This window comes from Sebastes fasciatus, chromosome 1 (genome assembly GCF_043250625.1).
Source record: "Sebastes fasciatus isolate fSebFas1 chromosome 1, fSebFas1.pri, whole genome shotgun sequence".
NCBI classification, from domain to species: domain Eukaryota; kingdom Metazoa; phylum Chordata; class Actinopteri; order Perciformes; family Sebastidae; genus Sebastes; species Sebastes fasciatus.
In genome coordinates this window covers 45,468,688-45,482,274 of record NC_133795.1, presented here as the reverse complement: position 1 = coordinate 45,482,274, position 13,587 = coordinate 45,468,688, and the positions used below count along the sequence as shown (strand labels likewise).

The 13,587-nt window shown below is 42.6% G+C and overlaps 1 protein-coding gene across 1 annotated transcript in view; it reads right to left on the bottom strand.

Moving 5' to 3' along the window:
- rbl1 (retinoblastoma-like 1 (p107)) overlaps positions 1 to 13,587 on the bottom strand; it is a 30,178-nt gene that overhangs the window by 7,563 nt on the left and 9,028 nt on the right. Inside the window, exons 10-19 of the mRNA XM_074649710.1 lie at positions 11,851 to 11,963; positions 11,560 to 11,663; positions 11,315 to 11,452; positions 10,586 to 10,750; positions 9,564 to 9,720; positions 8,159 to 8,389; positions 7,692 to 7,885; positions 5,874 to 6,050; positions 3,696 to 3,767; positions 2,316 to 2,403 (exon numbers count right to left, since the gene is read on the bottom strand). Coding sequence (XP_074505811.1) covers positions 2,316 to 2,403; positions 3,696 to 3,767; positions 5,874 to 6,050; positions 7,692 to 7,885; positions 8,159 to 8,389; positions 9,564 to 9,720; positions 10,586 to 10,750; positions 11,315 to 11,452; positions 11,560 to 11,663; positions 11,851 to 11,963 — 1,439 coding nt within the window. The remainder of the gene's footprint in view (positions 1 to 2,315; positions 2,404 to 3,695; positions 3,768 to 5,873; positions 6,051 to 7,691; positions 7,886 to 8,158; positions 8,390 to 9,563; positions 9,721 to 10,585; positions 10,751 to 11,314; positions 11,453 to 11,559; positions 11,664 to 11,850; positions 11,964 to 13,587) is intronic.

Below are 13,587 nucleotides of genomic sequence, written 5' to 3'. Positions count from 1 at the left end.
TATCCTGGGCAATGACATCTCCAGCACTCAGTTTGGAAAGGAGCTTTCCATCACTGAAGGTTTTTGCACATTCATTTAGTCTTTCATTCAGTTTCATGGTCATTGCTTATCTTAAGTTGCCCCCTTCTTCCTCGCACAGAAAGCATTTGGGGGATAGAGTATCTCTGACCCTCTGTGGTATTTAGTTGCAGCTGCTCTCATCTGTAACAGTTGAAGGGGTTGATTTCTTTTCAGCTCTTTGTAACTTGGTGTTATTTTTCATCAAGGTTTCCTCTATCCCACTACCATCGTCTAGTCTTGCTGGGTCATGCTTGACTGGTAGCTGACTGACTGCATGGAATCTGGGAATTTTCATCGCCAAGAGGCTGTACCCATCACCTACTCTTTTGTTGGGATTTATATGTGGAGAAGTAAGGCCCTCATTCTTGTCCATTTGACAAAGGCAACACTTGGCCCAGTCAGTGTGCCAACATTTTTCAGTTGATTTTTGTTTTAAAGCCATTGAAATGTTTAGGGTCGAAGGTTTATCCTTTTACCACCCTGTATCACGGGCACTTTCTTGTATGGGATACAGCTAGGTTCATGCATTATTTTATGCAATCTGTACATCATCTGGATAACTGCAACCCCATTATCCTTGGCTCGATTCTCCCGCGCTTGCACATCCTGTCGATTCAAGTGCGGCTGCTTAAAACTGATCAGGGGTTTGTAGTAAGCAGCATTTGGGTAACTAAGTATAATGCTGAATCCTACTTAGCTTACGTTGAACCCCATTCTGAGTTACACAGCAGCGATTGTCACCAGTGTGCCCTGGTAGTGCCCGACAATCACTACTTTACAGTTCTCTGCTGTTGTTACAATTCTGGCAGTTGGGTGGGAACCTCATGGATAAAGATGGCTGGTTCGTTGACTCTATGCACTTTGAAATTTGGAGCTAGACATACTCCATCACAGAGAGACTCTCTGTGTGCTACCCTCACCTAGTTCAGCCCGTGAGCCAACATGGTGTCCCGGGGTGTGGCCGTTGCCGTGCACTAGCAACTTCTTGGAGCCAGAGAGTTGGGCAAGTAGTGAGAACCAGTGCCAGTAGTCCATCTCTGAGGATGTGTCTGACTTCTGAAACAAAGGTGCTACCTCTACCACTAAGCCCCTACACCTATGGCAACAGCAGCTATTGATATCTACAACAGTAGGCCTACAAGCCAATTGAGCCATGCAAACACAACAAAGCAAAGACTCACTGGACAGACAAAATGTAAGAAAAAACTTATTGGAGGATGTTAAAGCTGTAAAAATTAGATCAAGCATACCAGAAAACATATAATTCTACATCACAATTATTCAAGTTGACCAAGTACATGCATTTCTTTAAGAAAAACATTCTCCGCAAGTAAATTTGACAGCCATCTTAAAAATGACTGCCATATTGCAGTTCAAAATTATTAAAACTATCAACATCAGATTCAGCAGAATAGAAAATATATAATTTGACACCAAGATCACTCAAATCGACCAAATAGATGAATTTCTATGAGAGAAACCATTAACGGGAGGTCAATTTGGCGGCCATCTTGAAAATGGCGGCCATCTTGGATTTTCAAGTGGCCGATCGTTTATATTTGCTTAGTGACCCCTTGGGAATCATCATTCCCAATTTGGTGCTTGTATCACTATTTGCACGATTTCACTGAAAAATGGAGGTTATCCGCTCCACTATAGCTGTGAGCGTAGGTGTAGCAGTGTGTGTACAGTTTATTTGTCGGTGAATAAATGCTACGAAACTACAACTCCTCCGCTCCGCTCAAGCCCGGGATGTATTAAACGAAGCTGGAGAGACCGGAGCAGACTTCCTATATCCTGTATCTCCGGCTCCGCCTCTTAAGGTGGGCTGTTAAGGTGGACCAGCTTTTCTCCTTAAAGTGACGAGTCGCTCCTCTGAGCCGCTCAGCTTTTGAGTTAATTATTAACATTTCTTTTAACCGTTTTAACCGATAGTGTTAATCGGTTAAAATGCTTAATGTCGGTTAATGATTAATTAGTAACATCCCAATGCCAAACACAACAACCTGTGTGTTCCTTGGAGAATGAAATGCTGGAGAATCTAATGTTGAGCTGTACAGTTGAACAACACGTTTAGTGAGGACGGCATATTCAGTCCTATTCAAAATGACACAGTTTTTTGCCTGATGAAGGTCGGAGGACTGAAAAGTTGTTAATTCAGTGACTAAAAATGCCGGGCCTCCATCTTATTATACAATAATAATATAATATATAATAACAATAATAATATACAGTGTGTGTGTGTGTGATCTTACATTCTCCACCTGAAACAGGATCCACCTCCATGTTCTCATCGGTCACCGGCTCTCTTGGAGTGTGACGCAGTAACACACTACGGTACACCTACACACACACACACACACACACACACACACAAAATGACATCACAGCGTTAGTTCATCTTTTTAAACTGGTCTTTAACTGAACTGAACTTATTTGACCATTAACTGTATCGTTTTATCGGCGGTGGAAACTAAGTTACATTTACTTAAGAACCATTTGGAGGTACGAATTGTATTACTCCACTACATTTATTTAATAACTCTAGTCACTTTACAGATTCAGATTAAAACAAAACATAATCAACTAATAAATATGATGTATTACTGTGGAATAAACTACCCACCAGTATATTAAGTCATTCAAATGAGCTCCACCTTTACCAGCTGCCACATTATAATACAATAATCCGGACTGTCACAGTTAACGTGATAACGTTTTAACGCCACTGATTTCTTTAACGCAACTTGTGATTTTTAGGTTGTAGCTCAGTTTTAAAATACTGGTATCATAGTAAACTAGAAAAACCTGATGAATCCATCAGTGTCAACCATGTCATACTAGCCTGTAGTGAAGGAGACTAAATAACGCTCCAGAGTTACGCTACATTTTGGCGAGGAAAAACTTTCATGGTCATTTTCAAAGGGGTCCCTTGATATGTGAATGTAAATGGGTTCTATGGGTACCCACGAGTCTCCCCTTTACAGACATACCCACTTTATGATCATCACATGCAGTTTGGGGCAAGTCATAGTCAAGTCAGCACACTGACACACTGACAGCTGTTGCTGCCTGTTGGTCTGCATTTTGTCATGTTATGATTGGAGCATATTGTTTTATGCTAAATGCAGTACCTGTGAGGGTTTCTGGACAATATCTGTCATTGTTTTGTGTTGTTCATTGATTTACAATAATAAATATATACATACATTTGCATAAAGCAGCATATTTGTCCACTCCCATGTTGATAAGAGTATTAAATACTTGACAAATCTCCCTTTAAGGTACATTTTGAACAGATAAAAACTGTGATTAATCGCGATTAAATATTTTCATCGATTGACAGCCCTAACAATAATATAATATATATTATTCTGCATAATGACTTTTACCTTTGGTACTTTTACTTGTAACAGTATTTCAACACTGTGGCATCAGAACTTCTTCCACCTCTGAGTTTTGATCACAAACTATTTTTGTCATTATAGAAAAGCACCACATAAATACAGTTTTTATCATTGTATGATGTTTTTCACAGGTTAGTAGATTATTGTTGTATTATATTATATTGTGACATATACTGTGTGTGCGTGTGTGTGTGCGTGTGCGTGTGCGTGTGCGTGCGTGTGTCTCACATGGCTGCTGGCCTGTGGTTGGCTGCGGTAACACTTCATGATGTCGTGGAAGGTGTGAGTCTCTTTGGTGATCTGCAAGGAACCAACAGGAATCACAAACGGTGTTTACATGTAACAACATACTGTACATCTAATAAAGGATTAGAGACACATGATGTCAATTAGATTTCTCCGTCAGGTATACGGGGAACTGACAGGGTTTCTAAACATCTTTTTACAAGTGAGTCTGTGCAGGACAGAAGACTGCAGAGAAAGGGGAGACAAACAGCAGAGTGGTAGAGATACATCCTTGTATTCTATCCCTAGTTACTGACCTGCTGCATGTAGACACAGACTGACAGTCTGATTACCTGCCTAACTTGGTTTCTCTGAGTAAACCACTTACTTAAAGGCTGTGTAAAGGGAAATTCAGGGATTTGTTTCTAAACACATTATAAATGTTGGAAAATGATGAGTGAAAACATGGATTGTGGAGTTAGACCGTTAAACTGGTTTGTGTTCAGGATATTTTAGGCGGGGCTGAAACCATGGCTCCATGACCCAGTGGAGTCGGTAGAGCATGTGACTCATGTTGGCAGGGTCGTGGGTTCAAGCCCCACTATAGTCGTTGGCATTTTCATCACTGTTTTTGTTTTGTATTTTTATGATTGTAATCCATCCCATGTCCTATGTATTATTTATTCTTTTTCTGTAAACTTGTTAAAAATTAATAGTCTTTAAAAAAAAAAATAAAGTGTCAAAGTATGGAGAACAAGGGCCACGGATGTCTTTGAGACTACCAGGACCACAAAAGCAAGCACTTTATACACAGCCCCGGCGGCGAGGTCCGGGCCGGGGGGCGCTGTAAAGAGCCAGCCTCGCCCCGAGCCTTTCCAAGCCAACCGACCGCCTCGGATAAAATGCGCCCGGCGGGGGCCAACCAGCGCCGGGGAGAGGTCGGGGGCCGTTACTGTCCTCACAGCGTCCACGGGCTGAGCCTCGATCAGAAGGACTCCGCGACACCGGCCAAGTGGTCTTCCGTACGCCACATTTCCCCACTCCGCCCATCGGACGCGCGACTCTGCGCTGGGCTCTTCCCTCTTCGCTCGCCGCTACTGAGGAATCCTGACAGGCTGCCTGGGTGTGGTTTCAGCCATGGATGTAATAAGAGAGGTTTCAGGTTTCAGCGTCTCAGAGCAGAATACTGATGATTTTTACATGATTTTGAAAGCTAATTTTATATACTTGCCGTTTTTTTCAATCATTCACATTTGGCTGGGTGGTTAGTAACACATTTTTTGGTGGTGTGACAAACCCAGAATGCAGATTTATTTTGTCTTTACACGGACTTTAAATAAATAAAAACGTACTGAATGATGGCGAGTTGTTGTCTGCGCTGCCAACAGATAACCAGCCATCATTTAAAAGGTATTATTTCTATCTGGTAAAGAATAAATATTGGCTACGGACAGCACTTTAGACACCTCATAATCATATATTTAATGCATCGATACATAACTGTGTAATCTTCTATGGTTGTGCTGAATATAACATTACAGTGTATATTGCGGCACAGGTGGAAGCATCACCTTAAAAAGTACATAAAAAAGGCCGTTACATGCCGGGGCGTGACAAATAAACAATACATAGTATATGTCTAGGGCTTTTATTGTGAAAAGTAAGAACGGAAGGAGTGGATCTGGTCTGCGCTGCCTTTGTCAAGGTTGAAAGGAGTAATAAAGTTTGCCGTCTTGGTTCGGACTACAGAGCCTCCATGTTGTAAACTAATTAATATATGCTCAACGTGATTGGTTGATGTCTTTATTTGTGATGTAAAAGATCAGAAAAATCGACCTCGTTCGAAATTTTTTTTACGGGTAATATTCACGTTCTCTGTGAAAGTATTCGTGACAACAGTTTGAAAAAATATATTGACATGCGAATTAATCACTAGAACAAAGGCCTTTAGATGGAAGACAGAAGTACTGTTCAGGGTTTAGTGAAGAACGTGTTGTTTTCTGCATCAAACGGAACCAGAGTTCAGGGCAGTTGCCAGAAACAGATTTCCCTCCGAGGAGAACATTTTGATTTGGAAATGAAAAACATTGTTAAGCAGCCAGAAACATATTTCCCTGTGAGGCTTAAACAATGGTTGCATACAGTATGTTCTTCATGTTGTGAACAAATGTGTTCTCTCACTTTGGATATGATGTAAACGCTGCACAGCATCAGCTGGTCCAGGTGTCTGTCCCGCATCAGACCGGTACTGTGGACCAGTGAGTGTTCGAAACACGTCCAGATTTTCCCTCGCAGCTCCGACGAGACATCCATCTTCACACACAAGTCCCTCAGACGGACACTGGCCAGGTGATACACCTGGAGACAGACACAGCAGGGACGAGCTGGTCAGAGGACTGAAACCAGCACAGACTGCTGACGTGTTTATATTCTATCAGACAAAGTGGAAATATTCTTCTACTGATTTGATTCCGTCATAAACAACAAATATAAAACACACTGAAAATATTCACAAAACACAAAAAAAGAAATGAAGAAAACCAAAAATTACAAAGTCCTAGAAGCAGGGTCTGAGATTACCTTTCTTCACTTCCTGCCACTGTGACCGACAAGTATTGTTTTTGGTCTGCCACTCAGACATTTAATCAGCCTCTTTTGAAATGTCTGCGTTAAATTAAGGAATAACATTTTAGATCTGATGTCATTCAATGTTCGATATATTTTACATAAAAAAAATTATATACACGGTAAATTACAGTGTTGGCTAACGTTACTAACTCTCCTCCTGCTGATTTCAACACAGGTTTGTTGTTCACAGTGTCGCATTATCAGGGAAACAACAGGGTGCACCCCCTCAGGTTTAGTAGCTCCATGCTTTTGAGCGCTTTTTTTCTCTCTCCGCCGTGTCTCCGATCAAACAAACTGAAACATGATACAGCGTGCGTATGCGTCATTGTGCAGCGCAACTGCTGGAAAGCATCAATAAGACAAATCAATAGACACGGAGGCATGACATGCCAAGAAAGCGGACAACTACGGTTATCTATTCCATCTCTAGCGTTTCCCTGCCACTGCCAACAATTTACCCGCATTTGGCGGGTGCTAATTTCAGACCCTGCCTAGAAGTCTTGTGTGAAAATAAATTGTGCGCATAATTTATAAATATCTTTTGGGATGCACCGAAAAAGCTCCAACTGGTCGGTTAAAACCACTGACAGGGTTTTAAAATGTCTGTTTATAGGAAATCTTTTATTTATGATAGAAGTTTCATGAAGAACCAGCGGTGAAGTGTTGCGATGCTGAAATACTGGATGATACTACCGCATTTTATTCAGACCTTGACTCAAAAAAAATAAATAAAATCTAATTTGTTTAGAAACTTTCCAGCTTTCAGTTCCAGCAGGTGTGGAGAACTGTCAATCTAAAGAAAATAAATATAAACTATTTCAATAACTGACTCATCCTTTCAGTCCTGCTGTCAGCGTCACTCGGTTGCTTTTCATTTTCATACGGGACCGTAAATTAAAAATCTTTAGCTTCTGGAAAAAACAAGCCAATTGACGACATCACCGTGGGCATTGTTCTATTATGTTTTATAGACTTAACAATTAATTAAGAAAATAACTGGCAGATTAATCTATAATGAAAATAATAATTACTATAATCACTTCAATATCTTATGTTCTATTAATTTTATGGTTGGTGGATATTAAAACAAGTTTATTTCCTGTAACAGTCCTGTGAAGAACTGTGGTGAGTGATGAAAATAGTAAATCATAAATGCTTGAATTTGATAACAAATTATCCTTTAAAATATTATGTGAAGTTGAGTCAATTCTATTTTTAAAGCGCAGAATCACAACTGTCCCACAAAGGGCTTTAAAATCTGCACAACACACAACAACCTCCGTCTACGCTGAGCTCAGTCTCTGTCAGTCAGACGACTGATGATGATGATGGTGACGATGGTGATGGTGATGGTGATGATGATGTTTCTACCTTCCTGAAGAACAGAGCGAGGGATCCGGTGCGTCGCGGCCGTCCGTTTCCTGTCTGGGGGTCGGAGGTCGTGGGTGCTGCGGAGGCGGTGAAGCGGCTCGGCGAGGCGGTCAGCAGGAACTGGGCGGTGATGGTACCAGAGGCGTCACATGGCTGAACCGGGATCAGTGTGATAGTGCGCTCGTTATTCACACCTGGACACATTCACACACACACAATCAGCTGTTTTGTAAGCGACTGTTTCAGCCTGTCGGGGTTCAGGCTCTGATTCCTGAGCAGCATTAGAGCAAGGCACCGACCCCACCATGGCTGGGGGTTTAATACCCAATGAGAAGTCTCTCTACCAGCCAGCAGGGGGCGACTCCTCTGATTGTATAGAAGTCTATGAGAACATGAGCCTACTTCTCTCTTGATTTATTACCTCAGTAAACATTGTAAACATGCGTATGTATGTGTGTGTCGTCTACCTTGCAGCGGGATACTGAGGACAGTGGTGTGGGTGCCCTGAGCTCCGATCCTCAGCGTGCTGCTCGAGCCAAACGTCAACCTTTTGGCCGGCGACGACATCGGGCTCACGCCGGGGACAGCTCCTAAAAGGGTCCGGGCCGGAGGATCGTCGCCAAAGAGACGCCGTTTAGCGCTGCCAGCTGCCGGTGAGCTGTACCTGTCGTGGACCGACATCGGAGAGGGAGGCACGTCTGGAGGAAGGAAACGGAGAGGAAAGTCGATCATAGCTCACATGTAACTACACAAATCATTAATTGAGTGTCATGGTACAACTATCTCCTGATTCTATACTATCACAATACTTAGGTGCTGATTCGATATTTATTTTGATTTATTGTGATTGTTGTTAACTTGTTTACCACTAGACCATGGGAACAAGTTGAATCATACACTTCTAGGGACTTTTACTTTGGAAAACCTCTAAATGAATCCAGTAAAAATGTTTGATTTTCAGCATGTATGTAGTCAGAGATGTCCTGAAGTCAAATATATCAGTCATTGTAAGGAATTATTTATTACATTTATTATCCAGCAACCCAAAAATCAAAGAATAAAGACATTTCCCTCACAGATTAGTGGTATTTTCTTTTTAATTTATAAGGGACATGTAATGTTTTATACTTCTGGTGAATATAATCCATCAATCTTATTTCCATAGATGTATTTTGTATATACAGTTCCCTTTGTTAACACCTTATTTTGAAAAGCGGACGTAGTCCCACATGTCTACTTCCTCTAACTTCTCCAAGGTGGTCTCTAGCTCTCCCGTCAGCTCCGTTCTCTTTATCCATCCATGGTCAGCTCCATCGGGGCCGTTTGAATGCAGAGAACAGAAATGTCAGTATATGGGTGCTCTACAGTTGTAGCGTCGGCCCATTTGACCACGGAGACGAGAGGGACGGCCGGGTCAACCGCCACGTTACCGCCACACCATAACGTTTCCTGTCCGTGACAGAGTTAGCATGCAGCTTTAGCCGTGATGTCTAGCTCTGCTTTTCCTGTCAATGTGTAAAACCCAAAGTGTGTTTCCATCCATTACTGGATGTGTAGTGTTTACCACGCTGGATTTAACGTGGGAGGGTGCAGGTCATATCCACGCTGACCCTCCAACGGTTTATACTTTCTGAGGTGTTTTGGTTGACAGATACGGAACGGATATGACGTCACGTTATTCAGACTACAACAATAAAAGCGGTAACTTCCTTCTACCTCCACATACTCATCCAGAGCAAATATATCGATTCTGGTATTAAAACATCTATTTCAAAACTGTAAAAAAAAAAAAGAAAGAAAAAAAAACGGGATACATAGGTGAATCGATTTTTTTCCCATCCCTAAGTACCGTACTAACACCTGAACACCCACCTTTGCGTGCGCTGCCAAGGCCTGATCTGAACTCCCTGATGCGGGGGTGGATGATGGGGGAGAGGGCGACCAGAGGCAGGTGGCACTGACCTCCGCTGGTAGAACCAGAGAGAGAACCAGGACCAGAACCCGTGTCCAGACTGGAGGGAAAATTCACCTGGAGAGAGAGAGAGAGAGAGAGAGAGATGAGGGAAAAGAGTTGATGAAATAAAGACAAGAAACAGGAAGTTGCATGAAGAAGGAGAGAGGCCATTTCTCCCATGTTTGTGCTGCTATGAGTGTCCACTGGGGGACAGACTGAGCGTCCACTGGGGGACAGACTGGGGGACAGATTGAGCGTCCACTGGGGGACAGACTGGGGGACAGACTGAGCGTCCACTGGGGGACAGACTGGGGGACAGACTGGGGGAGACTCCTGGACAACATTCAAGCTGCAGGAGGAACACAGAACATCAGAACTGAACGAAAAATACAAGACACACGATGACACGAGGTCTTTGAACAGTTTGTAATGTCCTCTGATACTAATCTCACCACCACTGTGTCACTCTCGCCTTGTAATAATGACTTTATTTGCTCTTTTATTGTTCATCTTGTTTTATTTTTATTTTATATACTTCTAGTAGGGATGCACCCATTTATCGGCCGAACATCGGTATCGGCCGATATTCTCCTTGTTGACAGCCGTCGGCCTATCGGCAAATAAGATGACATCCTCCAATGGTAGCGGCCGATGTTTATCTGTTGTGTTGCATCAGATTAGCGCCGGCTAAATGTTGTGTTGGTTGTTAGCGGTCGGTCTCTGACATCAGTAACCAGCCGCTGGTTCAGAGAAGACGCACAGGACATGAGTCTGCCATGACTGCAGGCGGCGTGCGCACATGTAGTTTATTTACAAACAAAAGTGAAAGAAAAAGTCGGCTGTGTGGGAGCGCTAAAATGAATGTATGTTAACGCGTTATTAACTTTCCAGCCCTAATTATTATTATTATATATATATATAGTGTGTGTTTGCTGCTGACCTCCTCCACAGTGGGGACCTTGTTCCCAGCAGCCTGCAGGGCGCTCCACAGGGCGGAGTCGGCGCTCCACGCTCTGCTCTCCAGAACCTGCTCCTCGATCAGGTTCAGATGCTTCACCATGTCTCTGGACAGACCTTCTTCTGAGCGGATAAACACCTCGATCACCTGCACACACACACACACACACACACACACACACACACACACACACACACACACACACACACACACACACACACACACACACACACACACACACACACACACACACACACACACACACACACACACACACACACACACACACACACACACACACACACACACACACACACACACACACACACACACACACACACACACACACACACACACACACACACACACACACACACACACACACACACACACACACACACACACACACACACACACACACACACACACACACACACACACAATACAACCAGTTCTATTCATATACAACTACTGTGATGGAAACATGTGAATGGAGGCAGACAGACAGAGCTTTGCTTTAGGTGACACAAATTAACTAGAGAAGACGTCGCCTGGATTTGAAAACGTCTCAGCTCGAGCAAAGAAGTGAAACGTGATCAGTGAAACGACTTCAATGACTGTTTAAAGATGTAAATGTGTGTTGAGTGAGTGAGTGAGTGAGTGAGTGAGTGTGCTAGTGAGTGAGTGAGTGAGTGTGTGTGTGTGTGAGACCTTGAAAAAGTAGAACGGGGTCAGTTTGAAGATGTTGATGATCCAGGGGAAGGTTCTCTGGGAGCTGTAGGAGAACAACACCACCTCCAGACAACACGCCATCAGGGAGCAGTGAAAGATATCCTGCTCCAGTAACACCTGACAACACACACACACACACATATAGATTTACTTAAAGCAAAACAAAAACAGTAAATGATTCCAGCGGCCCGACGCTAACACATCAGTGGCTGCTGCTTCCTTACACTCATGTCTTTGCCGTGCAGTCGTTTGGTCTCCTGGACCAGGACGTTCTCCAGGATCTTGTAGTAGAGGATCTCTGCCAGCTTCAGACGGTTCTCTGCAAAGTCTGGAAACAAACAGGTAATATATTAATATTAATATACAGCAGAGACTCTGCTGAGTCTGGATGACAAAGATCCCACAACATGTAAAGCTACATACGGTTATAGATCCTTATATCTAACTAAGGCAATAAGGAAGGATAAGATGTGTGTGCAGCTGTGTGCAGCTGTGTGTGTGTGTGTGTGTTGTACCTATATGAGAGCCGGGCATGTCCTCGGAGTCGTTGGTGTAATGTTTTTTGAAGGTTTGTCCCAGTGTCTTCACTCTGCCCAGTATGGACTCTGTGGGATTTCTGGTGCACGACCTTCAATAGCAGCACAGGACAAACTATTATATACTGTAGATATATAACCAATATATACATTAACAACCTTTCATTAAAGCAGCGTTTCTGACCAGTTATGTCTTATAGTTTCTTATTTTTTTATCATTTAAAAGCATAAAGGCTGGTCCACACTAACAGATGTTTCTGATCAGGGGTCAGCAACCTTTACTATCAAAAGAGCCTTTTTAGGCAAGAAAAAAAAAAAAAATCTGTCTGGAGCCACAAAACATTTGATCAATGAGATGAAGGTAACACAGTTTATAGTCTAAGTATATAGTATATAAGTCTAATGCAGTGAGGGCCCAAGTGTAAATGTACTACGCAGTATTAGGGCCACATTGAGGAAAAAAAATCTGAGATTTCCAGAATAAAGTGATAATATTACGAGAATAAAGTCATAACTTTATGAGAAAAAAAGTCGTAATATGAGAATAAAGTCATAATTTTACGAGAAATAAGTCGTAATATGAGAATAGTCATAACTTTACGAGAAAAAAAGTTGTAATATTACGAGAATAAAGTCATAACTTTACGAGAAAACATGCATTCTGTGGGAATCAAGTGTAGAGGATGTGATGTGCAGCCTGTGTATTTCTCTCTTTCCTTGAGATCTCTACCTGGACACGTTGTGAAATCGTGCTCTGAACAGACTGTTATGCTAACACGTCAGTAAACGCCAGAGAGGAGTCCTGAAAGTATTATTCTCTTTAAAAGTCTCAGCTGTTGAGCTACGTCTTTAGTTGGAGTCCCAGCTGTAAAACGAGAGAAACTACTTTCTGTTGAGTTTTAAACTGCTGGAACCCCGGTTGGTTTTTCTTTTGGTTCTATTAAACGACCTGGAGAACCTGGAGGATTCAGTGATGGCGAGCCCAGAGAGACTGTGGACGGTCGTGGAAGCGGTGTGGCCAACCGTAGGACCTGCCACGGAGCACATCGGATAAGAACACGAACACACTTTTAGCACTACCCGGGTAGTAGGAACTAAAATACTGGAACTTGAAGTATTTTGGTGGTGTCTTCACTTTACATCCACACCAAGACAGAAACTGAACTCTTTGGATCATCTTAATTAACGGAAGAGGATTTCACCTTAAAGGACACTGATTGAAGGAGAAGTTTCTATTTTATTTGTAACTTTTATAGCTTAGTTCTCTATTGGCTATCGTTCTTTATACATATATACATACATATGCATATACACTCACCAGCCACTTTATTAGGTACACCTTGCTAGTACCGGGTTGGACCCCCTTTTGCCTTCAGATCTGCCTTAATTCTTCGTAGCATAGATTCAACAAGGTGTTGGGAACATTCCTCAGAGATTTTGGTCCATATTGACAAGATAGCATCACGCAGTTGCTGCAGATTTGTCGGCTGCACATCCATGATGCGAATCTCCCGTTCCACCACATCCCAAAGGTGCTCTATTGGATTGAGATCTGGTGACTGTGGAGGCCATTGGAGTACAGTGAACTCATTGACATGTTCAAGAAACCAGTTTGAGATGATTTGAGCTTTGTGACATGGTGCATTATCCTGCTGGAAGTAGCCATCAGAAGATTGGTATACTGTGGTCATAAAGAGATGGACATGGTCAGCAACA